Here is a 16,688-nt window from a genome sequence, read left to right as displayed (position 1 = left end):
AATGCTGAAGAATAATGGTTGATGTAACTGAAAGTTTTCTTTCTTGATATATTCTGCTGTTCATGGTTTGATTGCAAGTTTGGGCATTGGTTCGAATCTTACTTTAACTGCAATCCCATTTCCGATCAGCCTGTTGGTGCATAAAGTAGACTTTCAACCCCTTGTCAATTATCCTTCCAGCAAATTCTTGCTTGATATCTCGAAAGTGAACATCAGGTCCAAAAACATCACTCGACACAATTCGCTGTGTTAACCGCTGCTGATATGCTAAATAATCTCAAAAAGAGGTACATCCTATATCATTTTTTCTTCTTAACTTCCGTAAAGAGAGAAACGAGAAACCGACGATTCTCCTCTACAGCAATGTTGGAATATCTGGACAGCGTTCGAGAGGGAAAGAGTTAGATCTGATCGGTGGTTTCGTCTAGCAATATTTCCGGAATCTGTGGAACAAGATCTCCCGTATAACGGCAGATAAGGAGAGAAAACGAGTGGAGAGCAAACAGCTGGTAGCTGCAGCCGCGTTTTTCCCTCCATACAATCACTTCCCCCATCGCGTGTTCATTGATGGAGCCCTCTCGAGACAATACTTCGTTCGCTTGCTCCAGAGTTCAGTGAATTTCATGCCTACCTTCTGTATTCCTAGGGAACCCTCCCTTGACCGCCCCGTTGCACCTCCAGGCCCCGAGAATGAAGAGGTCGAGCAGCGCCATCTCGTTGGTGACTAAATACAGAAGCTCCCCCTTGTGGAAGCCTCTCCTCGTGAGGGCGCTCGCCACCTTCCTCGACAGTGACTCCACCTCCGAGAACAACACTCGCGTCCCTTGGATGATGTCCGTCTGGAAAAAAGACATTGTCTGTATTTACTACAGGTACATACCAGGGCCGGATTAAGATGAAATTGGGCCTGATGCTGTCACATCAAAACCTAAAAATGAAATACCGTCGATTTTTTCTGTACAACTAACTATAAAGGTGAGGAATTTACTACGTCGACCTTAACGAACAGTAAGAAAGTGGCAACAATCGCCAAGATATTGCAAAAAAACACAGCTAAATTACTAAGTAAACTGTTTAACGTAAAATTGATAGCATTAACTTAAAATCTTCGGTGAACAATTAACACAACGACGTTATAGTTACGTCACATCGCAAAGAATAATAGTAACTGTATAATAAGTAACGCTCTGTGCAGGCGTCCAAAATTGGGGCTCCAAATTTCATTATAAGATTTATTTTCATGTTAATATAGCAAAAGAGAACCGTTCCGGAAAATTCTCATCTGTTTTCCTCTGGGCCTATTTCAGAAATGGTCCTAATGCTGCAGCATCAATAGCACCCTCCTTAATCCGTGACTGAGTACATTATATGTTTCATCTTGTTTGTGTGTTTTAAGTATAATGTGTATCATTAAATCAGAATAATACAGTAAACACGCCATTATTAATTTTTGCTCTGTGCTATCCGAATTTTAAAATCTTCAGTAATATGGTAGGAGTCTGCCATATATTAGAATATATTGTATAGTTATTTATGTTACCAGTAGAGCCTTCATTAGGAAGGCCACCTCGATCCAAGAATTAATTACTTTTTAATTCAATATTGTATTAATTAATAAATTAAAGGTTATAAGGTCATGTTTCAAAATGTGTAGCTTTATCTTACTTGAATTAACGGCTTTCTTAGCCCCCCTTTTTTTTAATTCTGTCTCCTGAGAAAAAGCGGATGACACCTGAATTATTTTTATTTTTGTATACCCCTGCCCCATATTGTTGACACAAAACTATTTGTCCTTTTCTTTTAATCATACACCTCTCATCCGTGCAAAGATCATTTTCTTGCACTGGAATATGTGGTTATAGCTCCTTCTAAATAACATAACAAGAAAAAAACAATTTACAAAGTTGACAAATTTATTAAATTGAATCATGCAGTACATATGCAGATGATATTTCTGCGATAAATTGAATTGATACAATGTCATGTCAATGTTTAAGCATTTGTCACGATGCATTCTGTGATCGTTGTTACTCTAACCACTTCTTCAGCGTTGGGCGTGATAATTTTCCTGCACCAGACATAGGAAGCTCGTTCACAAACACAACCCCTCCTCGTAGATGCTTGTAGTATGGCATTTTCTCTGAAAGTAAATAAGTAGTAATAGATTAGTAGTTTTATGGAATATCTTAACACATTGGGGTCTCACGACGGGCATAGCCCGTAGTGCACTTAAAGTCAATGTGGACGAACGACGGGCATAGCCCGTCCTGCGGTATGCAATCGCTTTGACGATTGAACGACGGGCTATGCTCGTACTTCGTCTCATGCGCGTGTTCATTCAAGCCCCTCTGTTGAAATTCCGACCGCTAGGTGACTCATGTGCTATTTTTATCTCGCACCTGTGACTGTTGTCGGGTTGATGTACTGTGCATTGTTTAGAATGGCGTCGTTAGATCCAGACTGCATAGAGGATTCTGCCTCAGAGTTTGAAGTTAGCGACGATTTTGATGATCCAGATGAATTTGAAGATTTGGAAGGTAGGTTATAATCGTAATAATTATTGTCGACAATATAAACAGTGTTGCAAACTCTAGTATTTTATGAATGAAGTGAGAAGAAGTAATTTTTTTAGGTCTATTCATCTTGCCTCTTGCTTGATTCTCCTACATACACTGATGTATTTTTAGTTTTTCCATTTATTATTTTGTATAGTGTATGTAAAATGAAAATGTATTTTATTTATTTAGTTTATTTATTTATTTGTTTAATTTTTACAGATGACGCAGAACCAACTGATGCATCGTCTGGTCCTGTCCTGCAGCCAGTTTTTCATACAAAAGATAATTACTTGTAATTTGTAATTATTTTTGTTATTTGCACATAAGAAGTATTCTTATGCAAGATTCAAAAGATGTATTGATAGTTTATGTAGTTAATTATTGAAATTTCCAGATTACGAACATAAAATATCTCTATATTCACATTTGTTTTGTACTTTTTCTTCTTCACAAAACATTGCTTAAAAAATATTAAAAAACGTCTGAAAATGAAAATAAAATTTAACAAATTTTTGTTCATTGAAAAGAGGAAGTTTTGTAGATTTAAGAAAAATTTTATAAATAAAAACAAATTAAAAATATTTTTTCTATGATTTTTTGAAAAACAACGAAAAACCGCAGACCAGAGGTAACAATGCTGTATTATGAGGCCAAACCCGAATGTGTTAATTCTTGGAGCTGCGGTGATTCAGTCGGTAAGGTGTCTGACTGGCACGGGGAGACACTGGTTCGATTCCCGAGTGGGTGATCACAGGTGAGGATTTTTCAAATGTCGCAGCATGGAGCTGCTGTGAGGTCCATCCAGCCACCTGGAGGTAAGCCTGAGGTTGGCGGCCGGAGCATGGTTATGATCACATCATCTTCACAAAGGGCCGAGGACGCTCCCATATGGTTTCACAAGTATGTGTCTCATTATGTACACACACACATATTACATTACAATGCATACATACACCCGCCGCAAAATGTCTTCGGACCTCATAACAAAAGCACACAAAATTACATTTTTATCACAGACCGGTGGCTAAGCCCCGAATCATTGACTTGTTGATAAAAGCAAGAGACTTGATAGGATTAATTGCTCTATTATTAAATATATTTTCAGTAGAGTAGCCAATCGATATCTGCGCTCCGACGGCCGCCATCTTGAAAACAATCCGCCATATTGATATATTTTTATTTTATATATCGCGGGAAGGGTTTTTCAGAAAGTCTTAATTAATAATTCTAGAACCAAACAATGGCTTTGTCTACAGAGTGTTCGAAAACTCACGCAACCCGGTGTTTACGAACGTATAACGGAATAGCGAAACGGAATGAGAAGAAACGCTTTCTACCAAGAGAATGTCCTGTATATTGGGGAAATTTAGAGAGACAAACATATGTAAGAACATTCATGTTTTAATAACAAATAAGCAAAGTGTTGCCAAAGGCGGAATTTTTTTTTTTTTTATTGAAGCACAGAACTCACTGAGGTAAATTATTGCAACATTTCACAATACCAACGAACAATTTGGATGGCCATCTATTGAATTTGACAGAAAAAGAACTTTGACGAAGTTTCAAAAATATTACACAACGGAATAAATGGGCTGTTCCAAAAATCGATGTTTTCACAATAATACGAGTGACACTGGCAACACTGTTGCTGTTACGTATCACTAGCAGACGTGTTTCACCTCAGGCTATCACACTAAGGCACCTTAAACGACAAAGGAGAAAGTTGGTTATTCTCGAACATATGCAATAAATTACATACACCTTGCAACCCTGAAATGTGGGTATCCCTAGAAATTAAAGCAAATGTTCGAAGTGTCCACCATTTTTTTGGATACATAAGTTGGTTCGCTTGATCATGTTCTCAGATACTTTCCTGAGGGTTGCAGCACCGATATTTTCAATTTTCTGTGTAATGTTTCGTTTCAGCTCCTCCAATGTTCTGGGAATACTTTCCCCTTTAAGTAACCCCACAGAAAAAAATGTGCAGATGTTAAATCGGGCGAGCGACTGGGCCATAAATCCTTGGATATTAGACGATCACAAAAAAATTCTCTCAGCATACGAAGAGATTCATTAGATGTATGGCAAGTTGCTCCATCTTGTTGTAGCCAAGCATCACGTTCGTCTTCTTCCAGGAGAGCAACGAATTGCATTATGAGATCCCCGTACACAGCGGCATCCACTGTTGTCTCAAAGAATAACGGTCCCACAATACGACGTCGCGATATTCCACACCATACACCGATTTTCGGAGAGTGCAAGGGTAGTTCATTCAACTAATGTGGGTTTTCTGTCGCCCAATTCCTGGAATTTTGGATGTTGACATGCCCATCCAATTGAAACCAGGCTTCGTCGCTAAAGAAAAACTTTATTCAGTACATTGACACCATTTTTGTCAAACGAATGATCGAAACCAATGACAGTAACGCAACCGTGCCGGGACATCCACCGCTTTCAATCCATGAACAACATGAACTCTATACGGGTAAACTTTTAATTTCCGTATAGTCTTGTGAGCAGTTGACTTGCGTAAGTCCAATTCTGAGCTTCCGAACAGACTTTTGTGGCGACGTCAACATTCTTTGTTCAACACGCTGCAGAACATCAGCTCCTAACACAGAAGGGCGCCCTGAACGTTGCCTGTCATTTACTGACCCACTTTGGCGAAACCTTTGCACAAGACGAAAAATTGACGACTTATCTGGAGAGGGAGTAGTCGGAAACTTGGCACTAAATGCTTCTCTTACGCCAGAATATGACGATGTTCGGATATACAGAAGTCCTCTACAATAAACACTCTTTCCTGTGTAGAATATGGCATTTTGAAAACACACACACGACGTCAGCATAAGTAGACAATCTGGAATGCCGTTCGCGGCAAACAGCAACCACCTAAGGCACAGAAAACATAACAATTGATACACGTTCTTCTGTACCCACATTTCAGGGTTGCAAGGTGTATGTAATTTATTGCATATGTTCGAGAATTACCAACTTTCTCCTTTGCCGTTAAAAGTGCCTTAGTGTGATAGCTTGAGGTGAAACACGTCTGTTAGTGACACGTGACAGCAACAGTGTTGCCAGTGTCACTCGTATTATTGTGAAAACATCGATTTTTGGAACAGCCCATTTATTCCCTTGTGCAATGTTTTTGAAACTTCGTCAAAGTTCTTTTTCTGTCAAATTCAATAGATGGCCATCCAAATTGTTCGTTGGTATCGTGATATGTTGCAATAATTTACCTCAGTGACTTCTGTGCATCAATACACACGATTTAGAAAAACAAAATTTCCGCCTTTGGCAACACTTAGCTTATGTGTTATTAAAACATGCATGTTCTTAAAGTAAGAATCACGAACCTTCCGACCCTCTGTAAACAACCGTATCACTTCGAGTAACGTATCACTCCGCGCCAGCTGTTCGTGAATGGTGCGGCCATCATATGCTGCTCACTCGCAACCTTTAATTTTACGTAACATGGAAAAACGTATTCTTATTTTAACTGATAATCTACACATTGAAGTGATTAAATACGTGTTCTTGTTCAAGAATGAACATATTTTTCTACGCCAAAAGTCCCATTTATCTGACACTGGGTTAACAGATCCCCCTTCCCCCCTCCTCTCTCAGTATGACAGCGCCGAAGTTATACAAGAGAGTGAGAGATTCGTTTCAGTAAATTCAAGCCTTCATTGCCCAACATTGTTGACATGTAGAGTATTATTGTTTTCTCCTTTTTGCAACAAATATACCGCCAGTTTTAGCAGAAGCTAAACAAAGATAAGTCGGAGAATAAAAATAGATTGTTTATCTTTCTCTCGGTTTCTCGTGCACAAGAAGGCGATAATAAGCGCATTATTTACGCACGTCTCATGTAAGTAATGTATTTTCTTACCTTGTTTCAGCAGTTCCTTTTTGAACTTGAGGCATTTTCGGCGCTAGACATCATCCTGTCAGAGTACGGTTTGTCAAATTTGCTTCCCAAAAAGGAACTCAAAGTGGCACAAGAGGCGATTTAATGCCGACTGCTAAAATTGGGAAGATCGTCATCAATCATCACTATCAACATCTTCCCCACAGTGCACAGGACGGCTCTTTGATTGAAAGCACCTCGCGTTGTATTGCGCTTATCTCAAAATCGGTGTACTTGTTTATACGAGCAACAACGTGTTTTTTTCGCGGGACTCACATCTTGACCGGTCGTTTTCCTTTCTTTCACCGCACCGAAAACACAAAGACGCAGACACACAATTACACTTGGACACCAACTTCACTGCTTGCAGAGGATAGCCCCGACACAACGTCACATAAACGTTAAGAACAACCTGCTTCTTGCCACTTTTCAAACGGCTGTATTTCCGAATGACTACTCTGAAAACACGGGAGACCATCCTGCACGCATGGAAGTCGCCATGTTCGAAACTGGCGCTATTTTCTTGCTGTTCACGTGATCAATTGTAAGTTATACAATAATCACGTATTATTATTATAAATAGAAACCTTAAATGAAAATATATATTTTAAAATGTATAATCCAATGTAATTTACACGTTTTTCTCCCATTAGCGTACTTTCATAGAACGGACTACATGATGCGGAAGAAATCCGTTATTAGGCTGTTGCCAACCTCAATACTTCTCACTAAGTCAAGTACAGAAAACGGAAGTGGTATGTCGAATGTCGGCATATGATAGTGCAATTTCACATTGTCAGTGACGATCCTCCGGGATGGGGGAGGGGGTTGGACGCAGGAGTCTATCTATAATTCAGAGGTGTTGTTCACCATCCGGATGGTGACATCCTCACACTCCGGAATACTTTTGTGGGTGAAGGAGGGCAGGCCGTAGGGTGAGGGAGGTTGATTTAAAATGAACACCTCTCAACAAGAGAGAAGAAAAAAGTGACAATATTTAAAAATTCACACGCAAATATCCATTTTATTTTATATGTAGCGTACAATAAAATGTGACTGCCTCAAAATATTTCTGTATTCTACAGTCTTCTTTCCCCACTTTTATGCTTCTCTAAGTTGCCGTTTTAGTTTCCCTTGGTGTCTTTCTGCATAATCCATCATTTTTGAACGGGATGAAAAGGGCATACGAGTGTGTTTTTGGATGAAGTAACTTTAGATATGTTGAAGTACACTCTGGAGGATACTGGAATGTGTCACATTGAGGTGTAGATCGACCACGCTGTGACACGCACATTTGTCATTAGTTACGAGACGATGAGGGATATGTGATATTTGAATTCCAAATTAGTTAGCCGTCCTCGTGACGGAGTGGTTAGCACATCAGGCTACGACGCCAGGGGTCCCGGGTTCGAGTTGTGGCCTGAGCATGAATGTTTGTGAATGTCCATTCATCGATTTCATCATATCATCATCATTCATCCCCATCTTCTCAAATTAGCCATAAGAGGCACAAGAGGGGAAGTAAAATAAAATAAATCAATCAAATCAAATGAGTTAGTTTCATTATTTTATCTAATTAATAATTATTAATTTAGTCAAATCAAATCATATGTATTAGCTTACTTTCATTATCTATAATAATAAATCATAACACTTTCAAACATCAAATAAATTTATTGAAGTAACCCCGGTTTCAAAAAGTAATTTATCTCAATGTGTCACATTCTTCTAGCAAGGTATTTTTTAGTAAAAGATGAGAGAAAATTAATCCTTTGGTACGGAACCGTCTTACTCCTGGGGGATAAGATGTCAATTTTGTATTTGATTTTTTTTAATTTAGCATTGCTTTTCTTCCACTTTTGGCTAATCCCGACGATGACAATGAGTGATCGTCAGATGAAATTGATGAAGGGACACTCACAAATAACACTCATGCCGGGATTCGAGCCATGGAACTTCGGTGATGAGTCTGAAAGTCGGCCACCAGGCAAGATGTACATTTTTATTTTTTTTTATTTTTTTACATACATTCAAAAACTTTCAACAGGTCATCAGTGATACACTGCTTATTCCGCATCTGTTGACAAATGGAAATGTTTTTACACCTTGTAGGCTATGTTGATTATTTTTTTCATAAGTTTGCAACACTGTAAGGGTACACGTGCTTTTGTTTACAGAAGGTCTGAAGTTCTATGATTCTCACTTTACATATGTTTATCTCTCTACATTTTTCCAATATACAGGGCATTGTCTTGGGAGAAAGTGTTTCTTCTCATTCCTTTTCGCTATTCCGTTATACGTTCGTAAACACCGGGTTGCGTGACTTTCGGACACTCTGTATTTTTGTAAGATTACTTAATGTTTGTTAGAAGTCCTCAGGCAAACTGAACCCCTATTTTTCCTAGATTTATAAATTTACCTTAAATGAAATTTTAAGATAAATACAATTTACAAACAAGTCAACATATTTTTTATTTTTTTTTTTAAAAAAGAATCATTATTAAGACTTTCAACTCGCAGTTATTCTCATAAAATGTTTTGTAGTTTTTCTGACAAATTCTATTTCTTATTATTTAAATATAGATTTATTGATTTATTATGAAAGTTTACACTATTTGGAACATTTCTGAGAAAACCGGACGTTGATAGGAGACCCCGTGTTTTCAAGATGGCGGCCGTCGGAGCGCAGATGCTACTCGACTGAAAATATCTTTAATGATAGAACAATTATACCTACCAAGTCTCTTGGTTTTATCAACAAGTCAGTGATTCGGGACTTAGCCTCCGGCCTGTGATAAAGATGTAATTTTTTGTGCTATTGTTATGAGGTGCGAAGTCATTTTGCCGCGGGTGTACATACACACACCAACCCACACACACACATATAATATAATATATATATATATATATATATATATATATATATATATATATATATATATATATATCTTTATATAATCATCCTTCTTTCATCGATTTTTTTGCATGTACCAGTTTCCTTCGTTACTAACCTTCTACATATTTTTTGAGTTGGTCTTCTGTCACTTCATAGCCTTGTTTCTTTACAACGTAAGCTCTTGGAAGCGCAGTGCATTCTGGGTCTGGAACTCCAACCACTCCAGCAGCCATCACAGCTTTGTGAGACTCTAGAAGCCCCTCCAGTTCGCTAGGTGAAATCTGAAAATTTATGTGCCTGTTATTACAATGCATACACACTCGAAATTTATTGTGAGTCGCAAGTCAGAACTATTATTCGCTTCTAGTGCAAAAATCGTTTTAAATTTTATCGTATTTTAATGTTGTTTATAAACGTTTGAGTAATCATTAATATTATACATTATCTACAGAGAATGTATTATGATTATTACTACAACAAGTTTGATTTTGATTTGATTTTTGTTATTTAGCGTCCCTTTTATGCCACTTCTGGCTAATCGCGACGATGATGATGATTGTGATGAAAGTGACGAAAGGACACTCGCAATGAACGCCCATGCCCAGGCCGTGATTCGAATCCGGGACTCCTGTCGTGTAGCGCACAGTAATACCCACTCATCTACAGAGGTCGGGGCACTAATACTACAAATATCACTCGAAGAATAAAGGTATTGGTAGGAATTTTGGACGCAAAGTGGAATATTTCATTACACCATTGGCATAGTTATTTTTTTTTTTTCAATTTTGGCACCTCGGATAATCTTTTTCTATACACCTCAATAGGAACGTGTCACCAGTGGCGAAGCAACATTTCGCGAAGCCCTGAACGAGATTAGAATGCGAGGCCTCATTCGTTCTTTAAACCTCGCTTGGTAACACATATTTGAAACTTCAGTAAATTATCATATTTAAATAACAAAAATAATGATAAAATACTGACGAAAATGATACTTAATAATTTCACTAACCCTAAAAATGTCTCTCTCTGTTTTCCTGGAGCTGAAATCTGAATCTGTAGGAAAGAAGGAAGAACTGCTAATATTATCCATGCCCGCCTTAAGTTGAAAAACAACCCAAGCATTTAAATGCCTCATACCTTGCTTCTTGGCAGTTGGTGAACTTTATTGTTAACATATTAAAATCGGGAGTGCTTTTTATTCAAGAAGATAATACATGGGTAAAAATGTCCAAGCAAGTTCTCGTGAATTATTCCGTAAATGTTTCACATGAGAAATACGACAATAATTTTTACTTCTTTTTCGGACCCTTTATGCGTCTGTATGTTACGTTCTTGATTTGACGTCTTCATTCAAATTATAACGTTTAACTAGAATTCAAAGCCAGATAAAAACAGAATGTTTTAAATTTTTTGCTCACAAAAGCTTTTCTATCTGTTTTTCCTCGCTTCTATATTTTACATTCTTCGTATCAACCCCATGGGACGAGCGAGAAGCCCTTTCAGACACGAGGCCCCGGCCGGTTGCCCACTTCGCCCACCCCTTGCTAGGGCACTGCGTGTCACTTGCTACGGCTTGAATGTTGCCGCTAGAGTGGTATTTGAAAAATTCCAAATGTTTCCGAAACATCGAAATAATATATAGGCCTGCACTTATATAAACTCGTCCTTACTCTAAAATTTTGCAAGCAGAAAGTGAACTACTCGCACTCTGCTTACCACAACCTGTTAATATTGAGAATCCTCTTTATTCAGACTTCTATAAAGTAATTAACAGGCTCAACACTGTACGAAGGTACCTACCTATATGCACAACATTATTTGCAATACAATTTACGATATATTATACCACCTGTATGCACATATACGTATACCATGCGTAATAGATATTGTATATCATTAATATTAATCCCAGTTGTGTGAACCACAAATATATTATTTAAAACTGAATCATTACAATTACATTTAATACGTCTAATTATTTAATTGCAAATATCTTTAAAACTGTTTGATCTCTTCTTTACGGTAGTTCGATGTCAACGGAAATTGACGGACTTTCTCCATTCCATTTTTTCACGGTACACTTTGATGTAAGTACTACCCTGCAACGTACTTTTTTCATCAGTTTAAATATTAACAGTTTGAACTTTAAAATACGAATAGCTATCATTCTTCAAATCTGTTAAAAGGTAAAGTGTTCCCCTGTGCATAGCACCACGCCATTAAGGCGTATAGGGGGTGTGGGAGTAACGCCCCACATTTTCTTGATCCGGTCGTGAGTGGGGGTGATGTGATCACCATCACGCCCCTGACCGCCTTTACCCCCCAGGTACCCATGTTATTCGACGCTGGGTAGGCGTCCACCGTTAGAAAAGTTCCCGGATTTGAACCGGCCGGGGGTCGAACCCGGGACCTTGAGCATGGCAGTCAGACGCGTTACGGACTGAGCCACCGCGGCCACCTTCAAATCTGTTACTTTCTCTTAAAACCTAATGCAAATAATTATGCTGCATGATTAATATAACAGAATGTATGTTCAATTTAATGTTTTTTCTAGCACTGGTACTACTTGCAACGAAAATAGCTATCGTGGAACTCCAAACAACTTCAACATAACAAGTTCATTATGCAGAGACAGAATAAATAGCTTTTAACATGTGTTTTAATAAATGACAAGTTTGTATCTATTGGTATTTTTCTTAATTTACGTCCCTTTTCTGTGACTTTCGGCAAATCGCTACGACAAAGATGAACGGTGAATGGATGAAATTTATGAAGGGGCACTCACAAGAAACTAGTCACCTTCAGCAGTAAGATAATGGGTCATAAAATAATGACAGTTCATATCTGCATCTGAGGGGAAAACGTGGGTGGGTGGGGGATACTTGGGTAGATAAGCCCATTCGCGAATCGTCAAACGAGCATTGTTGAACATTTCGAAGGCTTTTCACTTTCAGTACAATTCTCATGGTCAAAAAGTTCATTTTTCGTAAGCGTTGGAATTATCTTACATACTTACATGATGTGCTTGGTACTTGAAGGTCTCCTTTATCCTCTCGACAACATGCAAGTGGCCGTTGGCGTCAAAGTAGCCGATGTCTCCTGTCCGTAGCCACCCGTTCTCATCAAACGTTTCCTTTGTTTCCTTCAACAAGTAAATAAATGAAATATTGGACATTCTGACTATTGAAATTAAATGCATGTATTTGCGAGTCCATGAGGTATTAATGACAATGCAATGGTTCTATTATATTTTTACTGAGACAATGAAATACTTGATTGCATGGTTACAGAATAAACTTAACAAAATACAACCCAGTGAAAATTATACGGTAAATAATTTACCCGCGTTTCATACTTCACAGGTATGTATTTTGATATTTCAATTTTGAAAATAAATACTTTCACAATTGTATCGGAGCAAAACATACACCCAACAGTAGATAGTAAATGTGCATTTGACCACTACTTTGATTTCTTGACCAAACGACCGCCAAAAGCTCAAAAACTCACTTTCTCTCCCCGTTCCGCGCCTCATTTATTACGCTGACGATGTTTTACGGCGCAGAAAAGTAGTGATGAGTGAAAGATGAGCTCTCATCCTCTCATCCTCTCATCCTCTCATCCTCTCATCCTTTGAAGGATGAATGCACCTTATCGTAATTTTCCAAGTCCCGGGGACCAAATGTTTATATATCGCGAGCTTTGTAAACCTCTCTCCCCGTTCCGCGCCTCATTTATTACGCTGACGATGTTTCACGGTGCAGAAAAGCAGTGATGAGTGAAAGATGAGCTCTCATCCTCTCATCCTTTCAAGGATGAATGCACCTTATCCTAATTTTCCAAGTCCCCGGGACCAAATGTTTATATATCGCGAGCTTTGTAAACCTCTCTCGGGGGAACACGATGTGCCACACACACACACACACACACACACACACACACACACACATATGCGCGCGCGTGCTGGCGCCTCTTATTAATTTTTCCGTATTGTGACGCAAACAAACAAATAAATAATTGTTTTTTTGTTTTTTTTAGGATTCCTGGCCCCTATAACCTCGCCAGGGTGCGTGGTGCCCAACCAAAAAAAGTAAAAGGTTCTAACGGCTGCGGTTGTAGATAACCACACCTCTATAGACTTTCACGTGTTTTTTTTTTTTCCCCCAAACTTCCATGAAACCCTACAGAGGACCTCCGTAAATGCATGCAACGTGTACTAACGACTCTAGTGTTATTTGATGTTGTAATATTTTGGATATAGAGTTTTATTGTGAGATAGATAAAAATAATTATGTTTATTATAATATTTTTGATGAAGATGGAGAATGTATGTGTGTGTTACAAATAAAGTTGCATGCTTTTTTTCTTAGTGTGTGTGTATGTGTTTTTGATGTTCGACAGCATCTGAAACGATAAAAAAGAATTTTATTGTTAATTTTCTCATGTAAAAACAACAACAACAAAATTTTTGTGCAAAAATTCTGATTGTCTCGTGCTATAGTGCAAAAACTGATGAGAAAAAGATATTGTAACTGATAACTGATGAAATTGATATTGTAACTGATCTTGAACTAGTGAAAATTTTCGTATTGTGCTATTGAAACTGATTGTGCTAGTACAAAAATTTCTTATTGTGCAAGAAAAAATGTTAAAAACTTGTTAAAACTGCTCTGTGACCCTCTCGTTCTTCACGTCGTGGACGAAGGACTTCTCGGCGACCAGGATGACACTGCATACGGTGTCCTCGGGCAACGGACTGTTGAACTCGCAGACGACCTTGATGTTGGTGCGATCGTTGACCACCACTTGCTTCCTCTTCGTGGTATTGATGACGGACATGGGTCTGTGGGTTATGAATTCGCTGGGCGTGTAGTACATGTCCACGTTTCCCTCGGTCACACGTTTGAAAGAGGTGTAAGCTTCGTAAAGTTTGAGGTAATCGTCTTTGGTCATGTCGAGGTTGTAATTCTCGCGCGGGAACACTTCGTTTCTTCCATTCTTCAGATAAATGTTTTTGATCTTGCAGTTGTCGAATTTGCTGGAATCTTTTTCTTGATTCTTGTCCCTCCCGGTCTGAAAGAGCACTACGACGAAATCTGGCATGTCGAACTGTATGTTGTTGAACTGCGTCGTCACGTCGAATTCCATGTGACTTCCCAACGCCAACTTCTGCACGCACTGGTAACCGTGAAAGTGAATCGGCACCTGCGGACTCTTCAAGATCTCCGCTTTGTACTTGAGGGCGTAGTTTGTTTCGTATTCCACGATCGGCATCCTCAACTCCATGCTCCGGATGACGCATTTCGCCGCTTCGGGTAAAGTGTTGGCTATCGGCGTGCCGTCGGCGTTCAAGTTGGTGTATCGCATCAGTGCGTCGTTGTCGTTGGCCGCTCTTCGAAAGGTGACGCGCAGTCCTCCCTTCCACATGATCTCCTTGTAGTCCGAGAAGAATCCCGGCAGCAGACGCATGGGAAAGAGCGCCGTGTGACTTCTCGTCGATATTTTGGTCCCCGCTTCGAATCCTCCCGCTTGATAGTATGTTGCATCCGTTTTGGATAATTTCAATGTTCCCACTGCCGTTGACGTGATGCCTGGATAGTCTATTCTGTCTATGACGGTGTTGTGTTTCCTCACCTCCACCTGCGAGAACAGGTGAGGCACGAAGTTGTCCACGAGTTTCAAATTTGCATTGGGCGGAAACGCGTCTCCGCTTTCCTTCTTCACCACGTCGAATTGAAGGTAGAGGTCCGCTCTGTGAGGATGAACGAACCCGTCGCCTACGTCCACGTCGTATTCGATCTCCCTGCTCGCTTCGTTGAGATTGGCGAACGTGCGACGGTTGGGAGGAAAAGATTGCAATTCGTAACTTTCGATTTGCTCCATTTTTACTATGTGTGTTATTTATTATACATTGATCTCTACGATGGCAGTGGTCGTTGCACCTGCGAAATCCACCACGTCTCCTTTCTCGTTCGTCACCACCAACTCTATGTCGTCTATGCGGTTGCGACATACGGGAAAATAGATCGGCGAAGAGGGTGTGTAGATGATCGGTTCCATGAATTCGGAACTGGGTTTGAAGGTGGCGATGATCCCCGTCTGCTTGTGACTTCCTAACAATCCGTCCGAAGATTTCGTGATCATGCCTTCCGCCACGTTGCAGTGTACGTTTAGAGTCTCGATGGCCAAGAATTTAGGAATGTTTGCTGCCGTGTGCTTGATGCCAGCTTCAAGTTTTGTGTCGTTCTCGAAACCTAAAAGTTCCCCCATGGTGCCCAGGTCCACGGTCTCCGTTGCCGATAGGATTTCCACTCTGTGCGTGACCGAATTTTGAGAAAAGTACGTGCCTTTGGGTAATTGAGCTTGCAAAGTGGAAAGATTGTATTGACCTGGCGTGACGACGACGTGTTCGCTTCCGACGCTAATTTTGTTGTTGTGCTGCGTGACGTTAGGTATGAGGTACATGCTGTAGAATGCACGCAGAGCCACGGATTTAGGATAGACGATGTCATCGTGCAGCGTGAGTTTCAAGATCGAAGATTCGCTCGTGAGATGGAACACGCCCATCGTGTTTGAGGTTCCACAATGCTTTCTGGAAATCTTCGATCGTAGGCTTATTTATTTTAGAGAGAAACGCGAGCACGGAGAGGCAGAGATGACCGCAGTTCACGTCTCCGAAATCTTGAATGCGTTCGTCGTTGTAGTATATAGAAGTTTTGTTTGTTTTCAGATAATGGACTAAATTTGTAGGTGGAATGCCTCCGAAAGAATCGAAAACGAATGCTTTGTTATTGTCATTATTTTTGTGGTAACATATCCAATGCGTGCCTGGATTTTCTTGACTGTCCAAGTTGACTACGCCGCATTCTCTATTTTTAACGGTCGAAGGTAACGAGTCGGACATGAAAACCCCTCTAAAGTGTTTGATTTGTAACGGTTCGATCAGAGATTCAATGTCTCGGTTGGTGAGTGCTGCTGTTTCTTTTTTTTAAACTTTTTCATCACGCCCTTCCCCTCTTTCTTTTCCATGGCCAGGTTGTGACGTTTCTGTTCTTCCAATTCCGCCTTGTTCTTCTTCGAGTCGATGACGGTTTTCGCGATGGCGGCGCTTCCGCCGGCCAAACTTCCAACGGCCCCCAATGCTGCCAGGATGGCCGGGATGCTGAATATGAAACCTCCGATCTTTTGCTGTTTCCGCGAACGCTGCAAGCGTCTCAATTGAGGTGTGCTGAGAAGTAATTTCATTCCGTGTCCTTTCGTCAAGCAAGAACGTTTCTTCTCGCGTTGTTTCTTGGTGAGTAACCCATCTAGGGCACCTAGA

The 16,688-nt window shown here is 39.8% G+C and overlaps 1 protein-coding gene across 1 annotated transcript in view; it reads right to left on the bottom strand.

Annotated features, from left to right (window-relative positions):
• LOC145997357 (uncharacterized) overlaps nt 1-16,688 on the bottom strand; it is a 137,864-nt gene that overhangs the window by 60,818 nt on the left and 60,358 nt on the right. Inside the window, exons 14-18 of the mRNA XM_083134358.1 lie at nt 12,384-12,509; nt 9,483-9,648; nt 2,038-2,140; nt 1,811-1,865; nt 632-839 (exon numbers count right to left, since the gene is read on the bottom strand). Of these exons, the coding sequence (XP_082990484.1) occupies nt 632-839; nt 1,811-1,865; nt 2,038-2,140; nt 9,483-9,648; nt 12,384-12,509 (658 nt within the window). The remainder of the gene's footprint in view (nt 1-631; nt 840-1,810; nt 1,866-2,037; nt 2,141-9,482; nt 9,649-12,383; nt 12,510-16,688) is intronic.

Source organism: Lepisma saccharinum, chromosome 1 (assembly GCF_977018435.1).
Source record: "Lepisma saccharinum chromosome 1, izLepSacc3.1, whole genome shotgun sequence".
NCBI classification, from domain to species: Eukaryota; Metazoa; Arthropoda; class Insecta; order Zygentoma; family Lepismatidae; genus Lepisma; species Lepisma saccharinum.
This window is presented reverse-complemented; position numbering and strand designations above follow the sequence as displayed.